This window comes from Anas acuta, chromosome 6 (genome assembly GCF_963932015.1).
Source record: "Anas acuta chromosome 6, bAnaAcu1.1, whole genome shotgun sequence".
Taxonomy (NCBI): Eukaryota; Metazoa; Chordata; class Aves; order Anseriformes; family Anatidae; genus Anas; species Anas acuta.
In genome coordinates this window covers 27,925,436-27,952,274 of record NC_088984.1, presented here as the reverse complement: position 1 = coordinate 27,952,274, position 26,839 = coordinate 27,925,436, and the positions used below count along the sequence as shown (strand labels likewise).

The 26,839-nt window shown below is 38.7% G+C and overlaps 1 protein-coding gene across 22 annotated transcripts in view; it reads left to right on the top strand.

Annotated features, from left to right (window-relative positions):
* Positions 1 to 26,839, top strand: part of DIP2A (disco interacting protein 2 homolog A) — a 115,498-nt gene that overhangs the window by 61,832 nt on the left and 26,827 nt on the right. For 18 of the 22 annotated variants that reach the window (XM_068686032.1, XM_068686031.1, XM_068686016.1 and 15 more), the window contains 21 exons: positions 44 to 153; positions 566 to 668; positions 1,739 to 1,803; positions 2,127 to 2,220; positions 2,705 to 2,824; positions 4,423 to 4,537; positions 5,683 to 5,822; positions 12,953 to 13,089; positions 14,032 to 14,112; positions 14,607 to 14,734; positions 15,842 to 15,956; positions 17,095 to 17,296; positions 17,845 to 17,954; positions 18,099 to 18,179; positions 21,400 to 21,523; positions 22,339 to 22,460; positions 22,798 to 22,909; positions 23,099 to 23,208; positions 23,688 to 23,818; positions 24,981 to 25,149; positions 26,305 to 26,475. In XM_068686032.1, coding sequence (XP_068542133.1) covers positions 44 to 153; positions 566 to 668; positions 1,739 to 1,803; positions 2,127 to 2,220; positions 2,705 to 2,824; positions 4,423 to 4,537; positions 5,683 to 5,822; positions 12,953 to 13,089; positions 14,032 to 14,112; positions 14,607 to 14,734; positions 15,842 to 15,956; positions 17,095 to 17,296; positions 17,845 to 17,954; positions 18,099 to 18,179; positions 21,400 to 21,523; positions 22,339 to 22,460; positions 22,798 to 22,909; positions 23,099 to 23,208; positions 23,688 to 23,818; positions 24,981 to 25,149; positions 26,305 to 26,475 — 2,540 coding nt within the window. Of the gene's footprint in view, positions 1 to 43; positions 154 to 565; positions 669 to 1,738; positions 1,804 to 2,126; positions 2,221 to 2,704; positions 2,825 to 4,422; positions 4,538 to 5,682; positions 5,823 to 12,952; positions 13,090 to 14,031; positions 14,113 to 14,606; positions 14,735 to 15,841; positions 15,988 to 16,852; positions 16,940 to 17,094; positions 17,297 to 17,844; positions 17,955 to 18,098; positions 18,180 to 21,399; positions 21,524 to 22,338; positions 22,461 to 22,797; positions 22,910 to 23,098; positions 23,209 to 23,687; positions 23,819 to 24,980; positions 25,150 to 26,304; positions 26,476 to 26,839 lie in introns of those variants that run through there. The other 4 variants (XM_068686033.1, XM_068686035.1, XM_068686036.1 and 1 more) reach the window with 4 other exon arrangements.

Below are 26,839 nucleotides of genomic sequence, written 5' to 3'. Positions count from 1 at the left end.
AGTATAATGATACTAACTTTTTTCTTTTTTTTTTCATTTGAAGGTTGGCCTCGTCTCATTTGGTTTGTGATTGATGGGAAACATCTGGCAAAACCAGCTAAGGACTGGCATCCGCAAGTACGGGATGCCAGTGCTGAGATTGCTTATATTGAGGTGATCCAGTATAATATGCCTAACTTATTATTACACTATTCCCATTTATGTCACAGCACATTTTCTTCCTTTAATCTTCTGGTGCTACAAAAAAGATGACTATAATATGTATAATTGTGGAACAAGAGTGTTTTCCTCAAGGCTACCAGGAAAACTGGTGTGTGAGTGGTTATACTGGCATTTTGGCATCCCTGGGAGAATTTGTTTAAATGGGGTAGAGAGATGGTCAGGTTTCCTTTGATATTAGAATATTTGCTGAACATAAATGCATCTTTTACATAGCTCTTTGATTATTAAAAAAAAAAAAAAAAAAAGTTCACCTTTTTATAATAAAATATCCTTTAAGTTCACTACATTAAATTTTCTTTATTTTGTTGTTAAACTAATGAGCGTGTAAACTTTCTCTTTTCAGTACAAAACAAGTAAAGAGGGGAGCACAGTGGGCATTACTATATCTCATGCTTCCATGCTGGCACACTGTCATGCATTGACTCAGGCATGTGGCTATTCAGAAGGTAAGTTAACTACAACTTTAGAATGATGATCATAGCTTTGATTATCTAGGAAAACTACGTTGCCAAATCATGTCTACTGTCTTAAATGAACTTTAAATAAGCTTTAGATACTTTCTCATACTTCAGATTCTCTCTCTGAGCATCATACAAAATCTGTCATAAGATTCTGTGAAACTGCCGACAGCCTTCTACCAGCCAACACTTACATATGCACTCCACTTTTCCTGAAGGCTGAAAATATTCGAGGCTATAGAAGATGTGCATTTCCTTAATTACAGGCTCACAAGGGAGGTGGTGGAGTCACCATCTCTGGAGGTGTTTAAGGAAAGGTTGAACGTGGTGCTTAGGGACATGATTTAGTGGATGATCCTGGCGGTAGGGGGGTGGTTAGACCAAATGATCTTGGAGGTCTTTTCCAACCTTTATGATTTTATGGCTGGGAAGACTTATGTGTCTTAGAGCCCTTGGAGTTCTCAGTCACCCAGGGGATGAATGGGTATGTGACTGGCTTGCTGAAGTATTCTGTTTATTGGGAAATAGCTGTGTATTTTCTGAAAATTTAACAAGAATAGTAAATACCTTGAAGAACCATTTCTTTTACATGTAATCATCCTACATCAGTGGTAAGCAAATTTCACCTGATCAATAAAAGACATCCTTCTAAAATCAGATTAGATCTTATGCCAAACTTTGATTCTGTGTTTTGAATCACATAAGGCTTTTGAATTTCTCAGAGAAAGCATAGAAGTAAATTTAGTACAGCCATGATAATATTTCTCAAGAAATTAAGAATCAAGAATTTAATTATTTCAAATATAGCTAAACAATTTTTAGTTGAAAATTTCAGCAGTTGGCATCAAAAGCATTGTTTCAGCCTGCATAGCCGTTTGGCAAAGGTAACAAACATGTGGAAGTGGTATTAAACTGAAAATTAGGTCTTAAATTCTTTGTAATAATCTAGTCTATAATTGTACTTTTAAGATGATTGTAGTAAGTAATATAAGACACTTTCAGATTAAGCAGCCTATATACCGCTTTTTAAATCTGATAGTTTTTTCCTTTGTTTTCAGCTGAAACACTAACAAATGTCTTGGATTTCAAAAGAGATGCTGGCCTTTGGCATGGAGTACTAACAGTAAGTATTTGAATGAATTAAACTGCAGCAATAAGGTTCTCTTTGGGGTAGTGCATTAGCATCAGAATGCGGTCATAAACCACAGTTTGAGAACTATATTTAATTATTTATATTTTTATTAATAAAATAGTCCCTTTTCACTAACAGACTGTACAGATATACCTTAAATTTTTATTGACTGTACACATAATTTTCACTGATAGTGAAATGTGAGAGTTATGCTGTAGCTGTGTTTTTTTAAAAAGATATTGGTGTGTTTATTAAAAATATATTATGTGTATTCTTTGAACCGCTTGAAACTTTTTTTTTAATATTTTTCTCAGAGTGTTATGAACAGGATGCATGTCATCAGTATTCCCTATGCGCTAATGAAGGTTAATCCACTTTCGTGGATACAGAAAGTCTGCTCATACAAAGGTAACCTTAAAGTATTATTACTTTACCTACCTTTTCTCTGATGATTTATTAAAAACAAACAAACAAAAAAAAAACAGGCAACATTAAATGAAAATCTGTGTAAGATGTCTGCTGTAGGCAAGGCCACTGGTGTTTTATCCAGCTGACTTCCTTTGCCACCGTGATGCCTCAGCTTTAGCAATCAAGTACTACAAATACAGTGTTAAATGTACTGATGGATTGATTGATAAGCAACTTCGATGGCTTATTCTGATAGATCTTTAATGATGACTATTTCTCATCCTGTTAATTGAGTTTATAGTAAGCATTTGAATTCTATAATCAAGTCCATTTGGAGACGGGTCATAGTAGTTAAATAGTAGTAGTTTGTAATTTGTTTAATAAATTTATGTAAATACGCAAAAATATTTGTATAATTTAATAAATTTTGTCTTTATTTTGTTCTGCACACACGCCATAATTATTTTCTTCATTTAATTTTCAGCCCGTGTCGCAGTAGTAAAATCACGTGATATGCACTGGTCACTTTTGGCTCAGAGAGATCAGAGAGATGTCAGTCTAAGCTCTTTACGAATGTTAATAGTGGCAGATGGAGCTAATCCATGTAAGTACAGGTGTATTTTCTGAGCTGTCAGTCCAAGGTGAACTGAAGTATGTTCTAAATCACAACACTGTTTCTGTACTGTAGGAGCTCAGCAGTTCATCTTCAGAAAGGCAGACAGCAGCATTTCTTTGCTAAGAACACCGGAGAGAAACTTTCACAGAAAATATTCTGTTACTCTTTACATAAAAAATAGTTGGCAATGTAATTTGAAACAGGATTTTTAAATTTAAAGTAAATCATAATGTCAGTTTTGAAGTAGTTGCTCATGTAGTGCAGGTAGAAGAAGTCTTTGAGTTGCAATGTGTCTGATTTCTGTACATTCCCATAGGGCTTCCAGCTCTTCCTGTTTGTTACCCATGCTGTGTGCATTGGTGTGGATGCACTTCAGTTTCACCATTGCCCTCACCCCCAAGTAGCATGGGGGTCAGTCTATAGCGCTTTGTCTCCATCGCTCCTTCTCAGTCACCCTCTTCCCTTGATCCAGTGTGGGTTCCCTCCCACAGCATGCCATCCTTCCTAAACTGATCCTGTGTGGGCTTGCCACAGGCAGCAGCTCTTCAAGAACTGCTCCAGATATGGGTCTGTACCACGGGGTCCATCCAGCAGGAGCACTCTGCTCCAACCTGGGTCCCCCACGGGCAGCTGGTCTGGCCTGGGGCCTGCTCTGGCAGCGGTCTTCCACAGGTGGCAGCTTCCGTCAGTGCAGGTCCACCTGCTCCACCGTGGGTCTCCAGGGGCTGCAGTGGAACCCTGCCCCAACATGGTACTCCGCAGGCTGCAGGGGGACAGCCTGCTTCACCATGTTCCTCACCACAGGCCTCAGGCGAACTTCTGCTCCGGTGCCTGGAGCACCTCTCCCCCTCCTTCTCCACTGACCTTGGAGTCTGCAAGGCTGTTTCTCACTCCTCTCACTCTCCCAGCTGCTGTTCCCCAGCAGTTTTCTTTTCCCTTTCCTAAATAGGCTTTCACAGAGGCACAGATAATATCACTTTCTGGCCTGGTTCTGGCCATCAGCAGGGCCCTTATCTAACATGGGGCAGCTTCTGGATTCTTCTCACAGAGGCCACACCTATGGCCCCCTGCTACCAAAAGCTTGCCACATAAACTCACACCTGTGCACCCACTCCATCCAGTAACCACCCCAGTCCCCTGAAGTCCCTTTTGATAGCCCTCAGGCTTCTCTCAGCAGTGTCATTGCTGCCAGCCTGAATTATCACTAAGGAGTAATTCTGTGGCATCTGAAAGAAACACTTGTATAGGAACTTAAGAACTGCATCATTGGCAGACTTTCAATAATGTGAAGTTTTATGGATCGTTGCCTCAGGAAAATTATGCAGAATTTCATAAATCTGTTCTGAGTATGCAGAGAGTCACAGAATTTCGTTCTGTGAATTTGTTAACCACTTTTTTTTCTTCAAATCTGGAATCTAATTGTAGGCTACTGTGTCCTTTAGGCAGTTTGAAAGTGTGTAGTTTCTGTGCAAGGATACAGTCTTTGTACAACTGGGCTTAGGGTAAGCATAGATTTTGAAATTCTGCAGATCAAGCTTTCCTGCACTTGGCAGAAATGTTTCCAATTGTGTGCCTGTTCTTTTTAGGGTCAATATCTTCTTGTGATGCATTCCTGAATGTATTTCAATCCAGAGGTTTGAGACCGGAAGTAATCTGCCCCTGTGCTAGTTCCTCAGAGGCACTAACTGTTGCTATTCGCAGGTAATTCTTTATTTTATTTTATTTTTTCTGAGAACTGGGCTGAAAACATTTCTTGACTATTGAAATGTGTCTGGTGATAAGGCAGTTGCCAAAAAAAGACAACTACATACACAAAGGTGATCAAAGACCTAGACAGAGGAAGTCTGAGGCTTGCAGGTTTCACCTTCACTGAAGGAAGTGGGAATTTTTATATATATACACATAAGTGTGTGTGTGTTTGTTTATTTATTTATTTATTTGCTTATTTATTTAAAATGTTATATATTCCAGAAGTAATCAGCCATACTATTTTTAAGCATTTTGGAAAACGGGGTCTGATCCTCACTGAGTTTGCTGTAAGACCTTTAGGAAATGCCACTAAAATCAAGACTTCTGCTTACTTGGGAGGAAGAAGATACTGAAAATTCAATTAATCAATGACTTACATATTTTGTCTTGTAATAAGGGGCCAAAGAAAAACAATAATAATTGTAATTGGCCTGGAAAATTCCGTTCAATTTCTAGAGATAGAAAGTGATGTGCTGAGAAAGCAGCATGCTTTGCTTATGAATAGGCACATGAATGCTGGATTTTTTGGGCCATGGTTTTGAACAAAATGTACTTTTTTGGGGAAAATACATTTCAAGAAAATTTGATACAAAAAAATCCCTAAATATTGGAGAATCTTCTCTGCTGCAGGAACTGACCCTTCCCAATAAATAAATAAAAAAAATAGATTTTTTTTTATATAACACTTGGATTCTTCTGTTCTATGTCATCACAAAAGGTGAGCAACTGCACAAAATGGAGTTGTTAGTCCTCAACCAATACATCTCAGAGAGTATTGTCAAGCCTACAAACACTTCCTAATTTTTCTGTTGGACAGAAGATTCAGCCTTTGAATACTTATTCTTGACACTTTGCCCGTAATAGATCTAACTCCTCTCCGTAATGTTTTAGGGTGGGAGGAAGCTATGTGACGTTTTGATCTAACTATTTTTTTAATCTAGTAAAATACGTTACCAGTCTTGAACTCTTGTTTGTGTAGGATGAAAGACCATTATTTTGGTTAGCCTTAATAGACCTGACAGAATTGCACTGTGTTTTTGTTGACCCTAAGCCCATTGGTCAGTTGGTTCATTCTGATTTGACTTTCTGTTTTTCAGACCTCCAGAACTGGGTGGGCCTCCTCCAGGAAAAGCAGTGTTATCTATGAATTGTCTTAGTTTTGGTGTGATAAGAGTGGATACAGAAGAGAAGTTGTCCATTTTAACTGTACAGGATGTTGGTCAGATTATGCCTGGAGGTAGGAAAACATTTCATGTAGGTTTACGCAAACTCCATGTAACTTATCTTTTCTATTATGCTTATGCCGATGAAACAAATGAAATTGGTAAATGAGAATTATCTTCAAGGTAGTATGACTTACATTTTGACACATTACCCAAACACTTCAGTATTAAGTACTGTCTCAACTAAATTGTTAAATGTTTGCAGTAGAAATTAACTGATGATAAACTTGAACAACTATAGGTTTTTGTGTGAGCACATGCATTTGACTGGTTTGCAGAGTTGTGTTTTTGTACATTTGTTAGCATTAGTGCAGACTGATTTACAGCTATGTAATAACAAGTACAGCAGGAAAAAAAAAAAACACCTTAAATCTTAGTAGGAAATGTTATGTTTTATCCAGCAGTTGTTTCTCCTAGTGATAGTCCATGTGTTCATACTGAGCTGCAGCTGCTCTGTGTGCTGTGACAGTTCTTTTTCTTCAGCAGCCCCTGCAGCAGTTCTCTAAGCCTTTTTGTGTACCACAGGAGCATGTGTAGTCCAAGATACCTCCTCTGTTTCTCTCAGCCCTTCACAGTGTGATTTAGTGAGATTGTTCAATATCTGGCAGCAATTTACTATTTTTGAAGGCTTTATTTTTATTGCTGCTTTTTTGTTTTTATCTTTAGCTCTCCAACATTCCAAGACCTAGCTTTGTCCTGATGTGGCTTTACCCACCTTTTAGTGTTTGTTTATGGCCTAGAAACTTAGGTTAGCATAGAAATTTGTCATCTTTGAAACTAATAGTGAGTGTGTGTGTTGCTGCCAGACTCTCATTTTGAATTGCTCTAGAGTATTTGTGAAGAATATATTTTATCTGGTGCTGGATATGCAATTAACAATAATAACTTAAAAATTCAGGAAGCGGCAATTTTGGTATTTCCTCTTAATAAAGCCGTGACACTGAAACTGCGGGAAATCAGCATGCTGGGATGCCTCTCTGAAGTGAATTTACACTAATGCATGCAGCGTGAAGAATAAACATGAGGAAGTAGACATGTACAGTTGCAGGTCTACAGTTGTGTTGGGATCACAGAGAGATGGTGAGATGGCTCTCATCACAGAATCACAGAATATTAGGGATTGGAAGGAACCTTGAAAGATCATCTAGTCCAATCCCCCTGCTGGAGCAGGAACACCTAAATCATGTCACACAGGAATGCTCATGGCTGGAGGGTTGCAGTGGAAGGCTCTTTAGGAAGGAAAGGCTGGGGAGATGAGGAGGAGTTGTTTCCCTTTACGTGATAGAATAGTTAGAGTGCATGGAGGTCTGCCTGGGGATGGATGAAGAGACATCTAAGAGCTTATGGGTAAGGGTAGAGCAGATTGGTACAGGTGACATTGTAGTGGATGTCTATTGTAGGCCACCTGACAGGGAAGAAGTGGATGAGGCCTTGTACCAATGGCATCCTCAAATCTATGGGCTCTGCTCTTCATGGGGGCTTCAAACACCCTAATGCCTGATGGAGGGACAACCCAGGAGGGCATAAGCAAACCAGAAGGTTCCTGGAGTGCAGTGATGACAGCTTCCTGACACAAATGATAAAGGAGTCACTGAGGAGAGGTGCTCTGCTGGACCTCATACTCACAAAAAAGGAGAGGGGAGATCATTGGGGATGTGAAAGTTGAAGGCTACGTGATCATGAGATAGCAGTATTCCAGATCATGAGAGGAAGGAGCAGGGAAGAAGCATGATCACAATGCTGGACTTAAGGAGAGGAGACTTTGGCCTCTTCATGAATTGGCTTGAAAGAGTCCCGTGGGATAACATTCTGGGGAGGAGAGAGGCCCAAGAAAGCTGGTTAATATTCAGAGATCTCCTCTTCTAAGCTGGTATGTTTTAAGATGTCATTTACAGACAATTGGCATCACTATCATGATTTTATATATCAGTGAGAAACATGGAGTGACTTGTCTGATGAGAGGGATAGTTAAGTGTGTATCCGTCTTATGCCTTGAAGTGATATGACTTATAGTGGATGGCTATTGATATTTTAAAAGAAGTAGTAAGTGGCAAAACTACGTGTAGGTTAAGCTGATGTTAAGTGACTTAATTCATTAACTGTTTTAAAACTCTCATCAGCATCAAGCTATTAGTCTATAGGGCAGATTAATTTCAATTTGACAGAATGATAAAAATTCCATGTCAAGTATAGTTTAGCAGAAATGTCTCTGTACATTCTCTAAGTCAGAACATAGATAAGAGGGTGCTTTCTAGGTGATAATCTAAGAATTTTGTTGCTTGTGACTGTCTCTTTAAAAACAAAAACGAGCAGTTGTTTAAAGATTTATGCCAAATGAAAAGAAATTGTTGTCTTAAAGAACTTAATGAATTCTTTCAAATGAGTCAGCGTGTACATTCTAGTATTGGATATACTTGTGCCTTGCCTTGTAAGTTTTATGGTTTTTCCTGTGTAGTATCATGAAGGATGTGCTCTGTCCCTTCGTGTTTGGCACACAGGAGAGAACATACCACCATTTCCTTGCCTGTCACTTGTCACTTTGAATTACTCTGCAGACTGATGAGTCTTGATCTTTCCCTGTTTTTTCCCTTTCTTTAGATTGCAGTGCTTTCACCAAAAGCCTAGTTTGAGTGTCATGCTGTCCCTGAAAGCTGTATTCCATACTTAGGGAATACTTCTGTAAGGTCTTGGAAGTCACTATATGCCTTAGTCATTCAAACATCTTAAAACATAGGAGCTCACATTCCTGAATTTCGTTTGGGCAAATGAAGGTTGGACTAGATCTCAGGTCCCTTCCAAGCTGGGCTTTTCTCTAATTTCTATGAAATGTGCTATGAAAGTAGTCTCCTAGCCAAGAACAAGTAGTCTTGCTGAGGCTTGTTCAGTCAAGCCAAATGGCTTTGATTTCAGTACCCTTGAAGATCCCTGGTGTGCTTTATTCAGGAGCCAGCTTCTTAAAAGGTCATGGACATAAAGTGTCCGCTTCTGCCGTCCTTTTCTGCAGACCTTGCTATTCGTTCTGAGACACTGTGGGTCCACCTTCTTACAGTGTCTTAATTAGCAAATAAGACAGACCCCTTAGCACCACCATGATGTCTTGTGTTGATGCTGTTTAACCCACAGGCCACTCTCAATGCTATATCCTCTTCAGTTGCCTTGGCTGTTCACTTTGATTATCTACCATGAATGCCAATCACAAGAGCCACCAGGGAAGTGCAAGCATCCACAAAGAAATGTCTGCATGAAAGATAGCATGGGAATTTGTAGGAGAGAATCTAGTATGCATTTCCCTAAAAACTCCTATGTAGCTCCTGGAAGGATGATGTTTCGTCTCACCTGTTAATGAGCTCGGGCTATTTTGCATGCTTTGTCTTGGAATCAACCTTGGTAAGAAGCAGTATTTGACTCATAATGGTCTTTAGTCCATTTTTTTTTTTTTTTCAAATTGGACTGGTAAAGATAGTAGTGAGAGTATCAAACCTGTCTTTTGTTTTCAGCCTCCAACTTTCCCATCAATTGGGATGCAACCAGCATGTCACCTATCATCTTGGAAGCTTATAATATCTTATGCTAGGATGTGGATGGTCAGGGGGACTCAATTTTGCCTCCCTGCTGTTTACCATTTCCATTGTTTTGCAGGAATTTTCCTCACATTGTTTCTTTGGCAGTAGAATAACCCTATCAATCCAGATCATCTATATCCCTACAGCTCCTAATCATACAAAACCTGGTTCATAAAGTGCTGCAGCAGTTACTTTCTTACATTCAAGCAGAGAAGTTTAGATTGGAGCCGGATCTTAAGCTTCTGTAAAAAGAACAGGATGTTAGGATGCTTCCTTTGTCTTCAGTTTGTAGATGTCTGTGTCTCAGCAAACATTTGTGCAGATTCCGGTGGTTATCACGATGCTTCTTCATTGCAAAAAAATTTAGTTCCTATATCTCAGTGCCTCTTACTGATTTTTGAAGGGAGCTGTTACAGGACAATTTCATGATGCTTTTCGTCTTATTCCTTAGATGGTGAATGTGAAGAAACAGTATTCCATCTCAGTTCTGTGTTCCATTTGGCTTCAGGCTGTCATGTGACAGCACAACACCCTCCCACTATAGACCTACTTTTGGAGATCTGTGGTGATGGGTACATCTATGATGAGATGTTCTCTTCCAATTTAAATGTTGTGCTCTGGATACTTGCATGACCACTTTTAGAGTCTAGAGTCTTGTTCATCTTCGTCTATGAATGACCTTACTTTATGCCTAATGCCCTTTCCAGAAGACAGGGAAAATATTCAGGTCCTTCTATTGAACAGCCTCATATGCTGTTTCCTTCAAGGATTAGGTTTCTCTGGAACTACTGCGAGTGCCTTCAACAGTGGCAGTTAGAGGTGTTTTATCCTAGCTTTTTGTCATTTTTCCTGAGGTTTCCTGCTTCTATAACAGAAGCTGTAACACCTGCAGTGCTAGAAGGGCCCTCTTTTTATTTTCACGGCCCCAGGACTTTCAGGAAGACTTGCTCCCTACAAGAAGATTCTGGCATTCCACTATTGGCACACTGTAACAGTTGCATATGGATCTGCCATGAAACCATGAAAATGGAATGAAAACACTTTCTAACATTCTAACACGTATCAAGCATCTTTGGTGGCAGTAGTTTTCTGTTCTAGCGATCTGCTGTGTAGACCTCCAGAATTCTAACATTCATGTAGTGCTGTTCTTGAAATATTCAAAGCTAAGTCCACTCTTCAGTAGGGGTATCAGTTTGGTCATTTATTTGCACAATAGGATTCTCATCCTCTGCCAGAAATCTCATGGCAGGGCTAACTCCTGAGACTCCATCTGTAAGAATGTACATGTGGACTCATTTGAAGAAAGGAAGTTTTCCTACCAGTAATCAGTATTCTTCATGATGTGTAGTCCACATGTACATTCCTGTCCCATCTACCTTTCCCTTCTCTAATTCTTTTTCAGATGCGATGCTGTTGAGAGACTGAAATGGTGGTAGATGCGCTCTCTTGTATAGCACACATGAAGCAGGAAAAAAAGAAGCCCAAGTACAGGCTCTACAGGTGCTGCAAAAGGAAAACCTTGCAGTAACACATGGCAAGGCAGAACTATGCCTGCTGTTAGAATGTATGTGTAGACTACCTATTTCATACATTGGTTACTGGTAAGTATTTTTTTGACTTGATCAGGGTGATAGGCTTGTCCTAGGGCTTCATGGATCGAGCATCAGTTCAGAACCGCAGGCTAATTGGCTGTGCTCTCTGTGTTTGTGAATGAGTTGAAGACTATTATTTCTTGTGGTAATAAAGTGTCTGTTTCAATTTGTGACAAAGGTTTGAACTGCCTTTTTAAAAGTTTCTAATGTTTTTAATGAGTTTTTCTGAATGACTAAATTATGAACTGGTGGTTCTTTCCAACCTTGTAGTTCACACATATTTTCAGCAGCTGAAACTCTTGTTCTGCTTTGGAGTTGGACCTGTACCAGTCATTGACCATGCAGTCTCCTTCTTTGGTCAGTGAAGGTTAATATCACAGGGTCCCACACTCTGTATTAATAAACATCTGTTGTTCTAAAAAATTACCTATTCTTTATGAAACCAAGATAATCTAGAGGTTGGTCTATTTGTAGGGTGAATTATTGTCTTTCCTGTTCAGACATAAGTTGTCGAGGACTGAATACTTCACTGAGACTCGACAATGTCCTTAAGCACTTTATCAACTAGCAACTTGGCCCATGCTTGCAGCAGAACTAACTGTATCATGTGTTATTTTCGGATAAAATGTTCTATGTTCCCTTTAGGATTTCTTTTTGTTCTGGTTGAACAATGGTAAAAGTAAGGGCTATCTGTAGTATCAGTTAAGACTGGCTAAATTGGAATGCAATAATACACTCCTTCATAATGGCTGTTGTCAGCCATATCTAGGTTTCATATCTGCCATACGTTCCATGTCCAAAACATTCAAAGGGTCCTGATAGAAATCTTTCCTTTTTACATATAGTACACTTGACAACAAAATACTCTGATAATCTGGATTGGAAGCAGGTACAATGGGAAAGGGCAGAAAATTAATTCGTGGCATAGTTTGTGTTGTTTTTCAAATGTTCTGTGTATTTCATATTGGCTAAGATGACCCATTTGATTTCTTTTTAATCTTGTCTGTAAGTGCTAAGATAAACTTTGTTGCTCTGTTGTGCCTTCTCCTTTATTGTGCTTTTTCTTTTCACTTTGGTGATGGGAAGAGACAAATCCCAACTGCTATAAGCAAAGGGTCTGCTAGAGAAAAGGTTTCTGCCAGAGAAACTTCTAAAAAATTGTTGCTTCAGAAGTGAGATATATAACCAGTGGCCAGAGCAAAGATCAGTGTTATATTTGGTTTACAAGTGTGTATTTGCATGATTAAAAATAAGAAAATGTCAGTGTTGGAAGATCTGAGATTTCAGAAGAAAATTAGTTTTCTTCTAAGTAACAGGAGGATAATAGTAGTAGGACCTTTATGAAATGAAATAGTTTTAATGATTTGAAGAAAGTTGTCACAGAAGATGAAGTCATCGCACTGAAGCTTGGAAAGAAATAATGTGTTGTCATGGGATTAGGTTCAGCAAGAGACATCTCTCTGAAAGATGGTAGATGGAAGACTGCTTTAAAAGAGGGTGGGACATAATGCAGAAAAATCATGACCTGGCAGTGAGAAATTATAATGGCCTAATTTTCTCGCCATTTCTAGTGTGTTTCTCACATAACTATGAAAACAAAAGTGTAATAGTAGAATAAAAGGTGCGGTACATCTGTAACTTAATATCTTTTCTTTTTCATCTTTATTCTCATATGAGCTTTAATTTGAAGAAACCACCTGCCTTCATATTGAAAAGCAATTGCTACAGTTTTGGAGTCAGTTGCATCTGATACATAGGCTGTGAAGCGCTGTTAAAAAAAAATGCATTTGCAAACTTGTATCTTTCATCTTGGAGATCATATTGCACAGGCTGTCAGAAAGAGAGTTCTCTTGCCTGCTGTGTTTTTTTCTGTAGCTGTTAGATAAATTATATTAAAATTTTTATTTGTCTACCAGTAGCCAAGTAACTTCTGTATCAGTTGCTGAAATATACCAATGTTATGATTCTGTTTTCTTCCTTTCCCTTTAGCAAATGTTTGTGTCGTGAAGGTGGATGGGACTCCTTATCTGTGTAAAGCTGATGAGGTTGGAGAAATATGTGTGAATTCAGGTGCAACTGGAATGGCATATTTTGGCCTTCTTGGAATCACCAAAAATGTGTTTGAGGTTTGTATTTCTCTGTGTAATGTACAGTTGTTGTAACTCTGCGTAATGTACAATTGTTGTAGCTCTGGTATTTCTGCTTGAAAATAATATCTTTTCTTCCACTTACTTATTTATTTATTTATTCATTCATTCATTTTTATTTATTTCACTTTTTATTTTTTATTACTTCCCCTTTTTTTAAAAATAAAAAGCCATGGTGAAATACAGTGTCCTTCATTTTTCGTGTCAGAACTTGAAATTCCTTCTCTTACAACCAAAATACAAAGGACCATCAGCAGTCAGTCAGCTGCCTCTATATTTTGCAATACAGTATTGTGTCCATGTTGGCATTTAAATTTATCTCCATTAAGTCTTACGTAAAGTTACATGAAGATATTTCAATTTATTGGTGCATAGCTTGGGACAGAGAAAAGTTAGTCTGATATTTATTCTGCCCAGATTTTTCCTCACAGGGGTATCCTAATTTCAATTTTTCCCTGTTCTGGCAAAAAAGAAGAGGAAGTAGTATTTTTGCAGTAGTATTGCAGTGGGCGAAAATTTGGAGGCTTGGCTGAAGTATGGAATTCTAGAAGAAAGGTGAGAGAAATCCTGGCCATGGTCTTCACTTTCAAAAAAGCCTCTTTCTGTCATTTTGCCTAATCTTAAAACTTTAAACACCTTAGCTTTCAGCACTATAGTTAGCTAGTGAGAACAGCAGTGAGATACCTGATGTAATGCAACAGTTGAAGAAAAAAAAAAGGCAAGGAAACCACCTGAGTTAGATGGACTGGTGTGTTTTTCATTATTCTAAAAGCTGTTGTTCATACTTGACATGATAGTGAATGTTGTCCTCAAGTAATTTTTCAGCTGAATTTTTCAGCTGCGGTGAACAGAGGCAGAAAGTATTTTAACTTTGGTTTTCTTAGTACTGTGTGTGTGAGTATTTCTTCTGTGTTCTTTTAGGCCATTCCAGTGACGGCCACCGGTGTGCCTGTTTCAGATCAACCCTTTACAAGAACAGGATTACTTGGCTTTGTGGGTCCTGTAAGTGTGAATGAGCAGTTTTGGCCTCACTTTTTCCTGACACCCACATCTGAGTGACACATGCCCACCCCAGTTGATCTGGTACACAATGAAGAGGAGATAGATTGTCAGTGGGGAAACAGAACAGAAGAGCTTCTATGACAGCTTGCAGATGAAGTGAAGCCAGAGTGAAACAAACTAGCATCTACCCCTTGAGGGAGCAGTATTTTCATTTATTTTCCGTAATAGTTGGCCCATGTCTTCAACTGCCTCTTGACTGGTGGCAGCTGTGGTGATACTATTTCAAGTCCATGCTGGAAGTCAGTGTCTATATGCCTTGAGCTGTGCAGCCCATGTAGGCAGCGAGCTGGGTCCTTTGTGACCATAGATGCACTGAGCACAATTCTGTGTCAGGGCAGTGACCTCATACCAATATTGTGAATATCATTGGTTTTAGTCAGGCATATTGCCAGGAGGTTTTTCCTTATCTTTTTCTAATCTTGTCTTCTTTTCAGGACTATTTGGTGTTTGTGGTAGGAAAATTGGATGGCCTAATGACAGTTAGTGGTCGCAGACATAATGCAGATGATGTAGTAGCCACTGCATTAGCAGTAGAACCAATGAAATTTGTCTACCGGGGAAGGTGAGTATATTATAAACTTTACCACCATTGATTGAACTTTGTTGCTCTTTTTTCATCTGCAAGCAACGAACAAGCAATATAGTGTATGTGGGAGTTCCTCATGTGAATTTTTACATGTTTACTTTCCAGGAAAAATGGCACTAGGTTGTGGTATGCCAAATAAGAACTTGGCTGTCACTGCTAATTTGGAAGACAAATAGTGACATCCTGCTTCTTGCATATTAGATTTCTGTATAATTTACACTTATCTTCATATATTATAAACATCAAACTTTAAGTGTCTGTTTAAAACTTATTTCAAAGCTTCTCTTAAGACAGTCAAATGAAGCGTGATACAGAATGTAAAATACAGCTCCCTTTTGTCCACCCGAGCAGTCTTATGCAGAGTGGCCTAGGGAAGAGCTTTACAGTGTTCTAAAGAACAAACTGGAAGTGCTGTTGAAGGGCTTTCAAAGAGTGTGTGTGCTGTGTCACCAACCTTACTGCTCTTCAGTTGAGAATCCTTTAGTTCAAGTGTTTTTCTTCTGCAGCTGTGACAGTGACACAGAACTATTACCGACTCACAAAGTTGAGCTCTCTTCATTTTTGCATCATTTGCTCAATTCACAGGTCATAAAAATAATGGCAGATACCTGGTTAAGACATGATTAATATTTTGTCCTAGAAGTTGCAAGCCTAAAACTAATTTAATTCACAAAAGGGGAGTAAGTATTCATCAGTGCAAACATCACTAGACATGCTAGCCAGTAATTTGGCATAATTGTTGTCTTTCAGGACAGATGAAGTATGTAAGAGCAATGGGTTTAGTGTGCATGATGGAGCTATATAGGCAAGGTTTGCCTAGCCCTTGCATGTATGGAACCTGCCCGTGTTAAACACATCCTACGTTAGTGACTGCAAATTCACTTGACCCCCAGTAGAATTTTACAGAAATAAACTTGCATTTGTTCTAAATTTGTCTGTGATTTTGCGATGATCTGGCATGAATAATACTTGTATGTGTTGAAGCAGTACCATTGAAGATTGCAGTCATTGCCATATTATAGTAAGCCATGCTATGTTCATCATATGTTGCATCCTATCATTCTTCTATCCTTTGCGTTTTAGGATAGCAGTTTTTTCTGTGACCGTTTTGCATGATGATCGAATAGTGCTTGTGGCAGAGCAGCGCCCTGATGCATCAGAGGAGGATAGTTTTCAGTGGATGAGCAGGGTTCTACAGGTAGTCAGATCTGTCCTTTCTCTCTTTCCAGGTGAATAAGGCTAATGAATGAAATGAGAATCTTAGAACATCTGTTTTCCATAAGAAAAAAACTTCCAGTGTAACTAGAGTTACAATATGCTGACTTTGAATGTATTTCAGAGCTGACAGTTAACAAAAAAAAAATGTAAAAAGTAAGACTGCTTTTCAGAATGTTTTTGAACTTAGTATTACTAGGATGACAGTTTGTGTGTTTTAATTCTATGGGTTTCTGCTGATTTCATACTGGCTGGGAGAGTTAAGACTGAAAATGTTTAAGGTTACTTAGTGCCAATTAGCAAAACAGACCCTAGAATCTAAGTCACTAATGTTCTTATTCTAGATCTCCAATAGTAAGCAGTGAAAACTTTTTTCTCTTGTTTACTGTATTGTGCTTCCTTGGGGGTCAGGAGGAATTCCGGTAGTTGCATTTAAGGATTTTGGAACAAATTGAACAGTTATAAGAAAGTAAAAAGTGAGAGCACAATTATAGGAGAAGACTCTGTCAAGAGGACAAATTAAGGGAAAACTAGAGAAAACAAGGGAAGATAGATACCTCTTAAGCACAACACAGTTTTGTAGTTACAGTTTCTGTCTAATTTCAGGTTTTAATCTTTTTGGAGGGCATACCTGGTAATAAGCTGTTTTTCACAAGAGAAATTTTAGTTATTTCTATTTTTAGAAGTGTCATAGCTAAAATGGACACCTCAGTTTTAGGTAGCAAGATGTTTCCCTTCCTATTTTTGTGGTTTTATGTTCTACTGTGCTTTTGTGATTGTGCCATACGTGCTAAATTTGCTGTGATATAGTTTTGGCTTTTTAAAATCTCTGCACTTGTTGCCCACTTTTAAGAGACTTTCCTAATCCCTGATGTGCAGGTGGCATCCCATTGATAGCGTGCACAAGCAAAGTCCTGGGTCTGCTCCTGCTCCCATTGAAGTCATGGCACAACTTCTATGAGTTCAGTGAGTGCAGAATTGGACCCTTTATTTGCAAATTATGGTGCAAGTAAAAATTTTAATGTTATTAAATGACTTGAATTCTTGCTTTATCTACATCCAGTTGATAATGTGGAATATTTTGTTGTTGTTGTGTTTGTTGTTTTTTTCTCTTTATCAAGGCAATTGATAGCATTCACCAAGTGGGCGTCTACTGTCTTGCCTTGGTGCCAGCCAACACTTTGCCAAAAGCACCACTTGGAGGAATTCATGTTTCAGAAACCAAGCAGCGCTTTTTAGAAGGTGCTCTGCACCCTTGTAATGTCTTGATGTGTCCACATACTTGCGTTACTAACCTGCCTAAGCCTCGACAGAAACAACCAGGTAAGTAAAACAGCACATGTTGCTTAGGTCTACCTGTCTGTTTCTGAGGGCAAGTGTAGGGTGACCTGGTAGCAATGTGAGAGCTCAGGGTTGTGCATCTTGGATGGCTTCAAGATGCCTAACTTAGCAAAGCTAGTGGTGGTGTCAGAGCAGCCTAGAGCTCAGTGGGGGTATTATGGTCTACCTTGAATCCCAGTTAAATGCGAAGACAGACAGCATGTCCCATTTTCATGCTTCCATAAATATATTGTAAGTTGTTCCAGTACTGGCAATCTTGCACAGATGAGTCTTCTTACATACTGTAACTCACATAAGAGAACTGAAGTACAAATAGACCACAGCTTACTGAGTCAGTACTAGACTGCTTTAGTGTACCGTATTATCCTCGTCTCTCTTATTCTACGGAATATGGTCTTTGCTTTTAGCTTTTCATCTTTTCCTGTCTATATTCCAAGTGGCATTTATAGCAATCTACAGTCTGAATTATTGATTGTTGCATGTTTATTACATTTTATTTTTCTTATTTTGCACTGTTTTTTAAAATACAGATGTTGGTCCTGCTTCAATGATAGTAGGAAATCTTGTTGCTGGAAAGAGAATTGCACAAGCCTCAGGGAGAGATGTTACCCAGTTGGAGGATAACGATCAAGCAAGAAAGGTAATGCAAGCATCCTAGTAATATTAAATATTTGAGTTGGTTTCTTCAAAGTTAGGGAAGAACAGTCATGGTATTCTGCTGAAACTAAGCATGGGGCATTCTTAGTGAATCTGAATGTTTTCTATTATTCTTTTTCTGTTTCAGTTCCTGTATTTAGCAGATGTTCTTCAGTGGCGAGCTCAGACAACTCCAGATCATCCCCTCTTCTTGTTGTTGAATTCCAAGGTGAAATGCATCTTAGATTTTGCTTTAAGGTCAAGATCAGTAAAGGATTGTTTGAATTAGATTCACTAAGTTTGGAAAAGACATCCAAGATCTCTAAGAATTCTAAGACAAAAACACATAGAAGTCTTTTTCCTAAAATGCTTCAAGTTATTTTAATGTGTCATGTCATGGTTCTGAAGCAAATATAAATCATTGGTGGTTAGAAAGCAGCATAATTCTACATCTGGAATTTTATTCCATGTCTAAAATTCTAGTGTGCATTTTGTATTTCTAACTTAAAGACATGTCAGCAGTTGTGTTTCCTGCTGGAAAACAACTTCCGTCATTTTAATGGAAGTCACAGTTCTGTCTTTGTTCCTGAGCATAAGGCAAAGAGGAAATCACAGCTGGAGGTTTTTTTTTTTTCATTGGAAGATACAGAGCCTAGGCAGAGAACCCCCGGAACAACTTTGGAGTCCTGTTTCCCAGAAGCACTGCATACTCTTCAGGAGACACTGATGCCTTGTCTTTATTAGCCTTTCCCCCCTAAAAAGGATGTCACTCAAACACGAATAAGTAAATGCTTCAATTTTGGAGCACAGGCAGTGTATATGTATTTATATATACATATTATTTAGGGCTTTTGTAGCCTTTATGATATATGACAAGGCAACAGTCGTGTTTCTTAGTATGTAGATCGTATTTGCTTGTAGTCACTCTGTTCTGTACTTCAGTAGTTTTCAGTAGTTTTGGAGTGTACACAAACCCCAAGCATCCAACACTTTGTAAGGAGATGTAAAAAAAACAAAAACTGTGCTTTTCTATGTTCCTCAATATTTCAGCATCCCTTGAGAAGCTTGAGGAGCAGTACTGCTGTGTGTATTTCATAATATTCAGATGATTTAGATCTTCTGCTTCTGTTCTGGCATATTTCCCCCCCCTTTGTTCTACCTTACTTTCTTTCCAGGAGGCAAGATTAGTCTCCAGGAGTCAATTTTGGTTTGAGCCTGTACTCACTAGCTACTCTTCCAATGATGATAACAGCCCAGTGACAAATTGGGTCTACCCTGTGCTGTACTGTACCGCAGATATGTGAAATAACATATGGGCTTCCAGAAGGTCCAGCAACAGTCCTGTGAAGTAAGGGATTTGCCTTTGGGTCTCTTGTTCAGACAGGCAAAATGGTTTAGGACATGGTTCAAAGTTCTGACTTTTCTCCTGAGACTCTGGTTTAGCGTAAAAAACTTCTTTATGATGGTGAAACTGCTTCATTATGGTTATAGTTAAAAGCCATCCGTAGAATTGGTGTACCTCTCAGAGTAAAGAGGAAAGTTTTCTAATGTGAAGTCCCTTTCTAGGTCACTTTGTTCAGGCAACTTTTACTTTTTGCAAAAAGATGAAGGGTGACTGCAAAAAGATGATACAGAATTTAAGCACAAATAAATTATCTTACTGTGAACACGTGCCTTAAATAGCTCGGACTAATAAGCTGCAATGCTAAACAATTATGTGTTCACCACTCCACATGAGAAACCCTTCTGTTCTATACCTTTTCATGTCAATCTTTTCCTCCCAAGTCCTTGAGCTGCTGAAGTTCCCATCTCACTTGTGTGATTTTACTGTTCTTATTGTGCATGACTAGCTCACAGACTTGCACTTCAGCAGGTTTTCTTAGTAAAACCAAGCAGGATGTCCATGCTGTCCTGCATCAGATTAGGCTTTGGATCAAACAGCTTGGGCTGAGGCAGCTTGTTTTGGATGTGAAACTGGATACCTATGTAACAGACATTTGCTGTGATAATCCTTATCTGCATAGTGGGAGGCTTGATTTAAGTCTCTGTTTCCCTGTGAGGTGGTTGTCCTACCAGTTTTTCTTACATCAGATTGTAGTCTCATAAAGGATAAGTCGTCATTTCCTAAGACTGGGAAGCAAAACGACCTTCACTGTCTTCACATCAAAATCTGGATTAAGACTTCAGTAGTCTCCATGACTTTTTGGTGAATGCCTAAGTAATCCAAAGATACAGCTATTCCCATTTGAAGATTGTCCAAATACACAGTTTAAGGAAATGTGCTTTCTACAACACAGAGATGCACTGGTGTAAAAGTGACAGTGCATACCAACTGCAGTTCTGGTTGCTTCTCTGTCCCTTTAATAGCATATCTGTATCAAAGGCATTGTAGTGTTCTCTTCACACTCTTGAGAATACTAATTGCAAAACCTGGAGGTTTAGTTTTGTATGGTAGAGTAGTTCTATAGTCACCTAGTTCCTGAAAGATAAAGGTAACTTTCAGGTAACCTACAGCTGTGAGGTTTGATTGCTTAGTCAGCCACTGTATGTACACCTGGATAAAGTGCCACTGGAAGGAGGTAGGAGGGTAGGATTTAATTGCCTGTAATTTGAAGTTTTTGACCAGGTGCATTCCTGCCTTCTCTGTTCCAGAAGCTCTGTGGTTAAGATTTTGTGATTATTTATTCTTTTGTTGTGAGTGTAGAGAAACCACTAAGGTTTATGGCCTAGCCATATAGCAGAGCCAAAGCCTCTGGGCTCTGCTGTTTATGCACTATGTGATCTCACAGTGTAAACATAGGTTTGGACAGTGCCTCCAGATACATACATTTGGCAACCCTCCCAGAGCAGGGAGGTTGAAACTAGATGATCTTTAAGGTCCTTTTCAACCCAGGCCATTCTGTGATCCTATATAGGCCCCTTCTCCACGTGGTAGAACAGAAATGATTACAGTCACTACCAATCTGCAGAAAAGGTAATAGGAGATAAGGAAATAGAATAAAGAGTTGTTGAATAAGAGGAAAGCACTGCAGTCAGTGTAGCGTTAACAATTTGAAAAAATTGTTTGATTGATAGCTTTCTGTAACCCATGCTCATACACTCTGAAATGAAACAAAGCAGATGAAGTGCTTCAATTGCTGCTAAAATAACTGATACTACTGTTTTTTCTCCCTTGGACTATAAATTTCAAATATTTGTAAGGTATTATTTTTGTGGTACCAAATACATTTAAGAACTGCTTCTGGTAATATCTGTAGAATACTCTAACATGCTAAAAGTTCATAATAACAATTTCTGAAATGTGAAGCATATGTTGACAGAGTCTTTAAATCTGCTGTATTGTTAAAATAACTGCTATGAAATGGAAATATTGCATCTGCAGCATGTACTTTATTCAGTGTCAAAATGTTTTCTGCAAAGTTTTCTGAAGTTGCCTATGTTCTCTGCAGGGCACTGTAACTAGTACTGCATCATGCATACAATTGCACAAGAGAGCAGAGAGAGTGGCAGTTGCACTGATGGAGAAAGGACGACTGAATGTTGGTGACCATGTAGCCCTGGTTTATCCTCCGGGTAAGGCAATACAAACAGGAAAAGTCAAAGTCAGACATCATAAAAAAAGAAACAGCTCTTGCCAAGAAAACATTCAAACATCCTTTTAATATAGTTATATATGGTAGTGACTTAACATGTCAAGGAAGAGACTTGTTTTATCAATAAGCTGCTTCTCAGAATGTCAAACTGAATTTACCAAACTCTTTATCTAACCACTCCAGATCTCTGGACAGTTATCCAAATATAGTTTGTTCTAAACCACATGAAAAATTCTGGATTTTCAGGCTCAGGAAATTGAATAAAACTGGATATGTGACCATGGAAAGTAAGATTAGGGATGTCAGTGTTGATATTTCAGGTTTTTTCTGAATGACTGCCTGCAGAAGTGAAATCTGGACCTCAGAATTGCATTATTAGTGTGTATTTACAGGTGTACCTCAGGAAAAAAAAATCCTCTACAAGTGGGATGACTGAGTATTTCATAGTTACAATTGTGAAAAAATACTTTTAAAAAGACTTTGAGTCATCTTCACAACCTTACAGTACCTTCTTTTTTTTTTTAATATCTTTTATGCTGCCTGTCCATGAAAATACATTTCTAAAAATTTTAAAGTTTTTAGATTTTAAATACTTTTTGCTAACTCTCAAATACAAATTATTTTAACCTTATATGACTGGGTTTGGCCAAGAATAGGCGGTTGCTTCGAAAAGACCTTGTGACAAATCCTTGCCTTAATAAAATAAAATTTCTCAGTGCATATTTTGATCTTGCTGAAAGGGTTTGGCTTTTTGTTCTGATAAAATAGCTTTAATTTCACAAATATTCTTTACAGGCGTAGACTTAATAGCGACTTTCTATGGCTGCTTATATGCTGGCTGTATACCTATCACCGTTCGCCCACCTCATCCACAGAATCTTGCTACCACTCTGCCCACTGTCAAAATGATTGTAGAGGTATGTATAAGACATTTCTCTTTTAATGCTTGTGGTGGGTGTAGGTCAGTTGATGCAGATAGTGACATTGCCTGATAAATTATTTTGCCACAATCAGTGTAAAACAAGCCAGAAGAAAATCAGTGTGCAGTGACTGAGTCAATCAATACTTCTTTTAAAACTGGTTTAAAATGTTCTTTCTGCTATTGTAAATTATTTTGCTTTACTTCCGCTGCTTTTCTTCATGTATTCAGCTTACTAGTTATCTCGTTCACATGGATATGAAATTCCCGGAGAATTCGTTAACTGGCTTTACAATGTTTTTAATGCCATGTTTTGTTTTGTTTTGTTTTTACAGGTCAGTAAGTCTGCATGTATACTTACCACACAAGTGATAATGAAACTGCTGAAGTCCAAAGAAGCTGCAGCAGCTGTAGATATTAAGACTTGGCCCACTATTTTGGATACAGGTACAGAATGTTTGTCCACTAGATAAAATGTATGTAGGTTGGAGACTGATTATTGTTGTTGTAGTTATACCATAGCTGCCTAATTAAATGGATGTCTCTTGCATTGCATTGACATAGCCATCCAGAACCTATAGAAAGCATCCAGTGTTAATTCTGTGAAGATACATTTTAATCCTGTGGTCTCTCTAGATGATATGCCGAAAAAGAAGCTGGCTAATATTTTCAGACCTACATCTCCAGATATGCTGGCATATTTGGACTTCAGCGTGTCTACTACTGGCATATTAGCAGGAGTAAAGGTAGAGTACTTGAAGAGAGACTGTTAAATTTAATTTTCTTATATATTGGCATATTTCACATTCATTCCTTCTGCCAGTGGGTCATCTTAGTGTTCAGAAGGCTTGTTCTAAAATGTGCATGACATTAAAGTTTCTTGATGCACTTTTCGGAAGCATTCATTCCTACCTGGTTGTATGTGAGGAATCACTGAGGGGACTAAAGGGAGGGTGTTTGTGATGAAGTTCACAAATGTTTTCAATTGCAATTTATCACAGCAATATTAGACATTCCTTGACATTATTTGACATCACAGGTATCACTTACAGATAGCCTGATAAGTAGCTAAAAATTTGGGCTTATATCCCTTTCCTGTTTCACAGGCATGTAAAAAGAATCACTACCAGTTGCTGTATCTTCTACAACAAGCATTTCTGTTGGTATTAAATGTGATACCTCTTTTTAAAAAAATCCTTGAAGACAGCCTGCTTTCTTCTTACAGATGTCACATGCAGCTACAAGTGCCTTATGTCGTTCTATAAAGCTACAGTGTGAGCTATACCCTTCGCGTCAGATTGCCATCTGCCTTGACCCTTATTGTGGTTTGGGATTTGCACTATGGTGCTTGTGCAGGTATGTTACTGAATCATAGGTTTTCTCACATGTCCCTATCTTTCTCCTCACTTCTGTAGAATCCCAGCTAGTTGTAGTGGACAAAACTATAAGTGTAACCCCAGATTAACTTTTTGTAGGCATTTCATAAAAACATACAGCATTCATACCAACATGCAGTAAAAGAGTTTATTTAAGTCAGTCAGTTACTTAAGTAACTTTGGTTTTGCAATTGGAATTAATTAGACACCAAATCAAAGGGAGGGAAAAAAGGAACTGAAGTGTTTTCATGGATATCTTCTCTGATGGTTTTGAACTTCTGAAAACTTTGAAACTCTTTGAAATTCCTTTCTTTGAAACTCTGATGGTTTTGAACTTCTCCCCTGAACAACATTCATGTTTTCTATTCTAACTGTCACCTCCCTGCAGAAATATCATTCCTACCAAATCTCTCTTCTCATTCACCACGCAGATTTAGACAGGTGCTTTTCCTGGATGCAGACATGAGTGGCGTTTGCTGCAAGGCACACAGTCTGTGCTGGATATTGGGTGCTTGTGGAGAGGGTGAGAGAAGAGTGAGGAGGGGCCATGAGTGTGAGTGAGGTGGGAGCCAAAGAGCATGAATGCTTCCTCATAGCTCTGAATCCGCAGTGAAAGCTGCCAGGGCGATGTTGATTCTTAGGTCAAGGCTAGGCAGGCAATGCCTCTCGTGCAAGCTGTGTTGACTGCATGCTGTGCCTAGCAGGCAGAGATAACAGGTCTAAGAGACAGAGCTGCAACCACAGCCTGCCATGGGAAGCAGGCTTTGCAAAGAAGGCAGAGGTTTGTGGGATGGCACATGTATTCTTACCCTCTCTCTTACTGTAGTTTACATATGTGAAAATGAAAAGTTGCCTAAATTTCAAGGCACTGAGAATTTATTTGCCTGTAGTTCAGTGCAACTTACTGCAGGACAGATAAATTCACCTTGAAGTTTGTGGCTTAACTTTAACCCGTAGTGCCTTGCCAACTAATCAGTTGAAAATCCAGTGAGATGCTTGCTTTCTAAAGAGCTGAGTTGAAGTTCATATAGATATCAAGCTCTCACTTTTCCTGTAGTTGTTTGGTTCCCTTTTTCTTTGAGTAACTTCTCGCTTTTTATGATGGCTTGAAGTTTTCATGCTTGTTTTCTTGTTTTCCTTAGTGTATATTCAGGTCATCAGTCTATTCTTGTCCCTCCTCTGGAACTAGAGAGCAATGTATCTCTCTGGTTGTCTGCTGTAAGTCAATACAAAGTGCGTGTCACTTTCTGCTCGTACTCGGTGATGGAGATGTGCACCAAAGGGCTTGGAACACAGACCGACATGCTGCGGGTAAGTGGACTTGTCTCTTCAGCACGCTGACATACAAATACATGTATTTTCCTAAAAACACTTCATTTTGTCCTGTAGAACATGGTCTTCTAAGTGTTTCTTTGAGAGCTTTTAATTATCACTTGTTTTGCAGGAAATGTTGAGATTGCTGAAAGTTGCATCTCTTGCATTTCTGAGGGGGGAGACATCTTATGTTCTCAACTGTTTATTTGTGCCTCCTCCGTGCTGCTGGGTATTTCTGAAGTTTTGGACAAAATACTTAGGAAGGCAAAAATAAAAATAAAAACCCAGCCAAACAGACAAAACAAAACACACATGAAAAAAAACAAAAACCTTCACCCACTGACTGCCCAACCCCACATTTGCCATGTCTCACCTGCATTTGGGTCTTTTCAGACAAACAATATTGAATTCTAAAACTGATGTAATCTTTCTAACAGTTGTAATTACACACTTTACACCCATTTATTTTGAGGAAAATCTCTTAACTGAAGTTTAATTGATTTGAGAAAGCACTTCTGTCTCAGTAGCAAGAGAGTTTCCATGGCTTAAGTAACTAAGCTGCTCAGGGCCTCTGCTGGAAATGTTTGGCAGCTTGTTGCTTGCAAGAAGGCAACTACATTGTGCTTATTCTCAGTATAGAAAAAAAAAACAAAACAAACAAACTAACAAAAACTTCTGGTCCTCTGTTCTCCTGGGCCTCACTGAAGGGAATCTTGGCCCACAGCCAGTTGTTTTGGTTTCATATTTATGCTGATGAGTATTCATAACATCTTGAGTGCTCTGCCTTTATCTGAACTGTGTAGCATTTGGAGCAAGCAGGTATCTTGTGAGCTTCATGTGGATGCCTGCCCCTCCCTGAGACACAATAATGTTTTGTGTTTTTTCAGCTCAAAATGATGAGTGTCTGTCACAGCTACGTGATGTGAGCGGTTTCTGTCTTGCACATCAGACTGTGACACAAAACTGCTTGGCACAGTTTTAGAGGGCTGTCCTGCTTGGCTGGAGCCAAACTGAATGCAGTCTGTGTTCATATTGTTTAACGAATTCATGTCAGTTTTTAAAGACAGCCAGTTCCACAAATTAAAATGGTTTATTTGTAGAAATGCTGATTTCAGACTTAAAATGTATTGTTTTCTTTATTTAACCCCTCAGATGAAAGGAGTTAACTTGTCTTGTGTGCGAACATGCATGGTGGTTGCAGAGGAGAGACCAAGGATTACATTAACACAGTCTTTCTCTAAGTTATTCAAAGACCTGGGCCTCTCTGCTCGTGCAGTGAGCACTACATTTGGGTGCAGGGTCAACGTAGCAATTTGCTTACAGGTGAGATTAAACTGCTTATTCCTTACTTTTACACACAGTATCTCTGGGAACTTTAAAGGAAGTCATATTCAGCTCTGTGTTATTTTTTTCTAATAAGCTACATAATCTAGAGCTCCATTGCTTGCTGTTTCTTCACCAAGTTGAATAAGCTTAGAAGCTGTGAATTATAGTGTTGATTTGCCTGTCTAATTTGGAGGATCAGCATTACAAAACTTCTTTCCTTCCTGCTGTGCAGGAACAGTACTAAATTAAATACATATCTTCCTGTTCATAAATATGGTAAATATTTTGAGCAATGCAATTTCAGCTTTCATGTGATTCAGATTTTGCCTGTTGAAAAATAGCTGATGTATATGTAGAATTA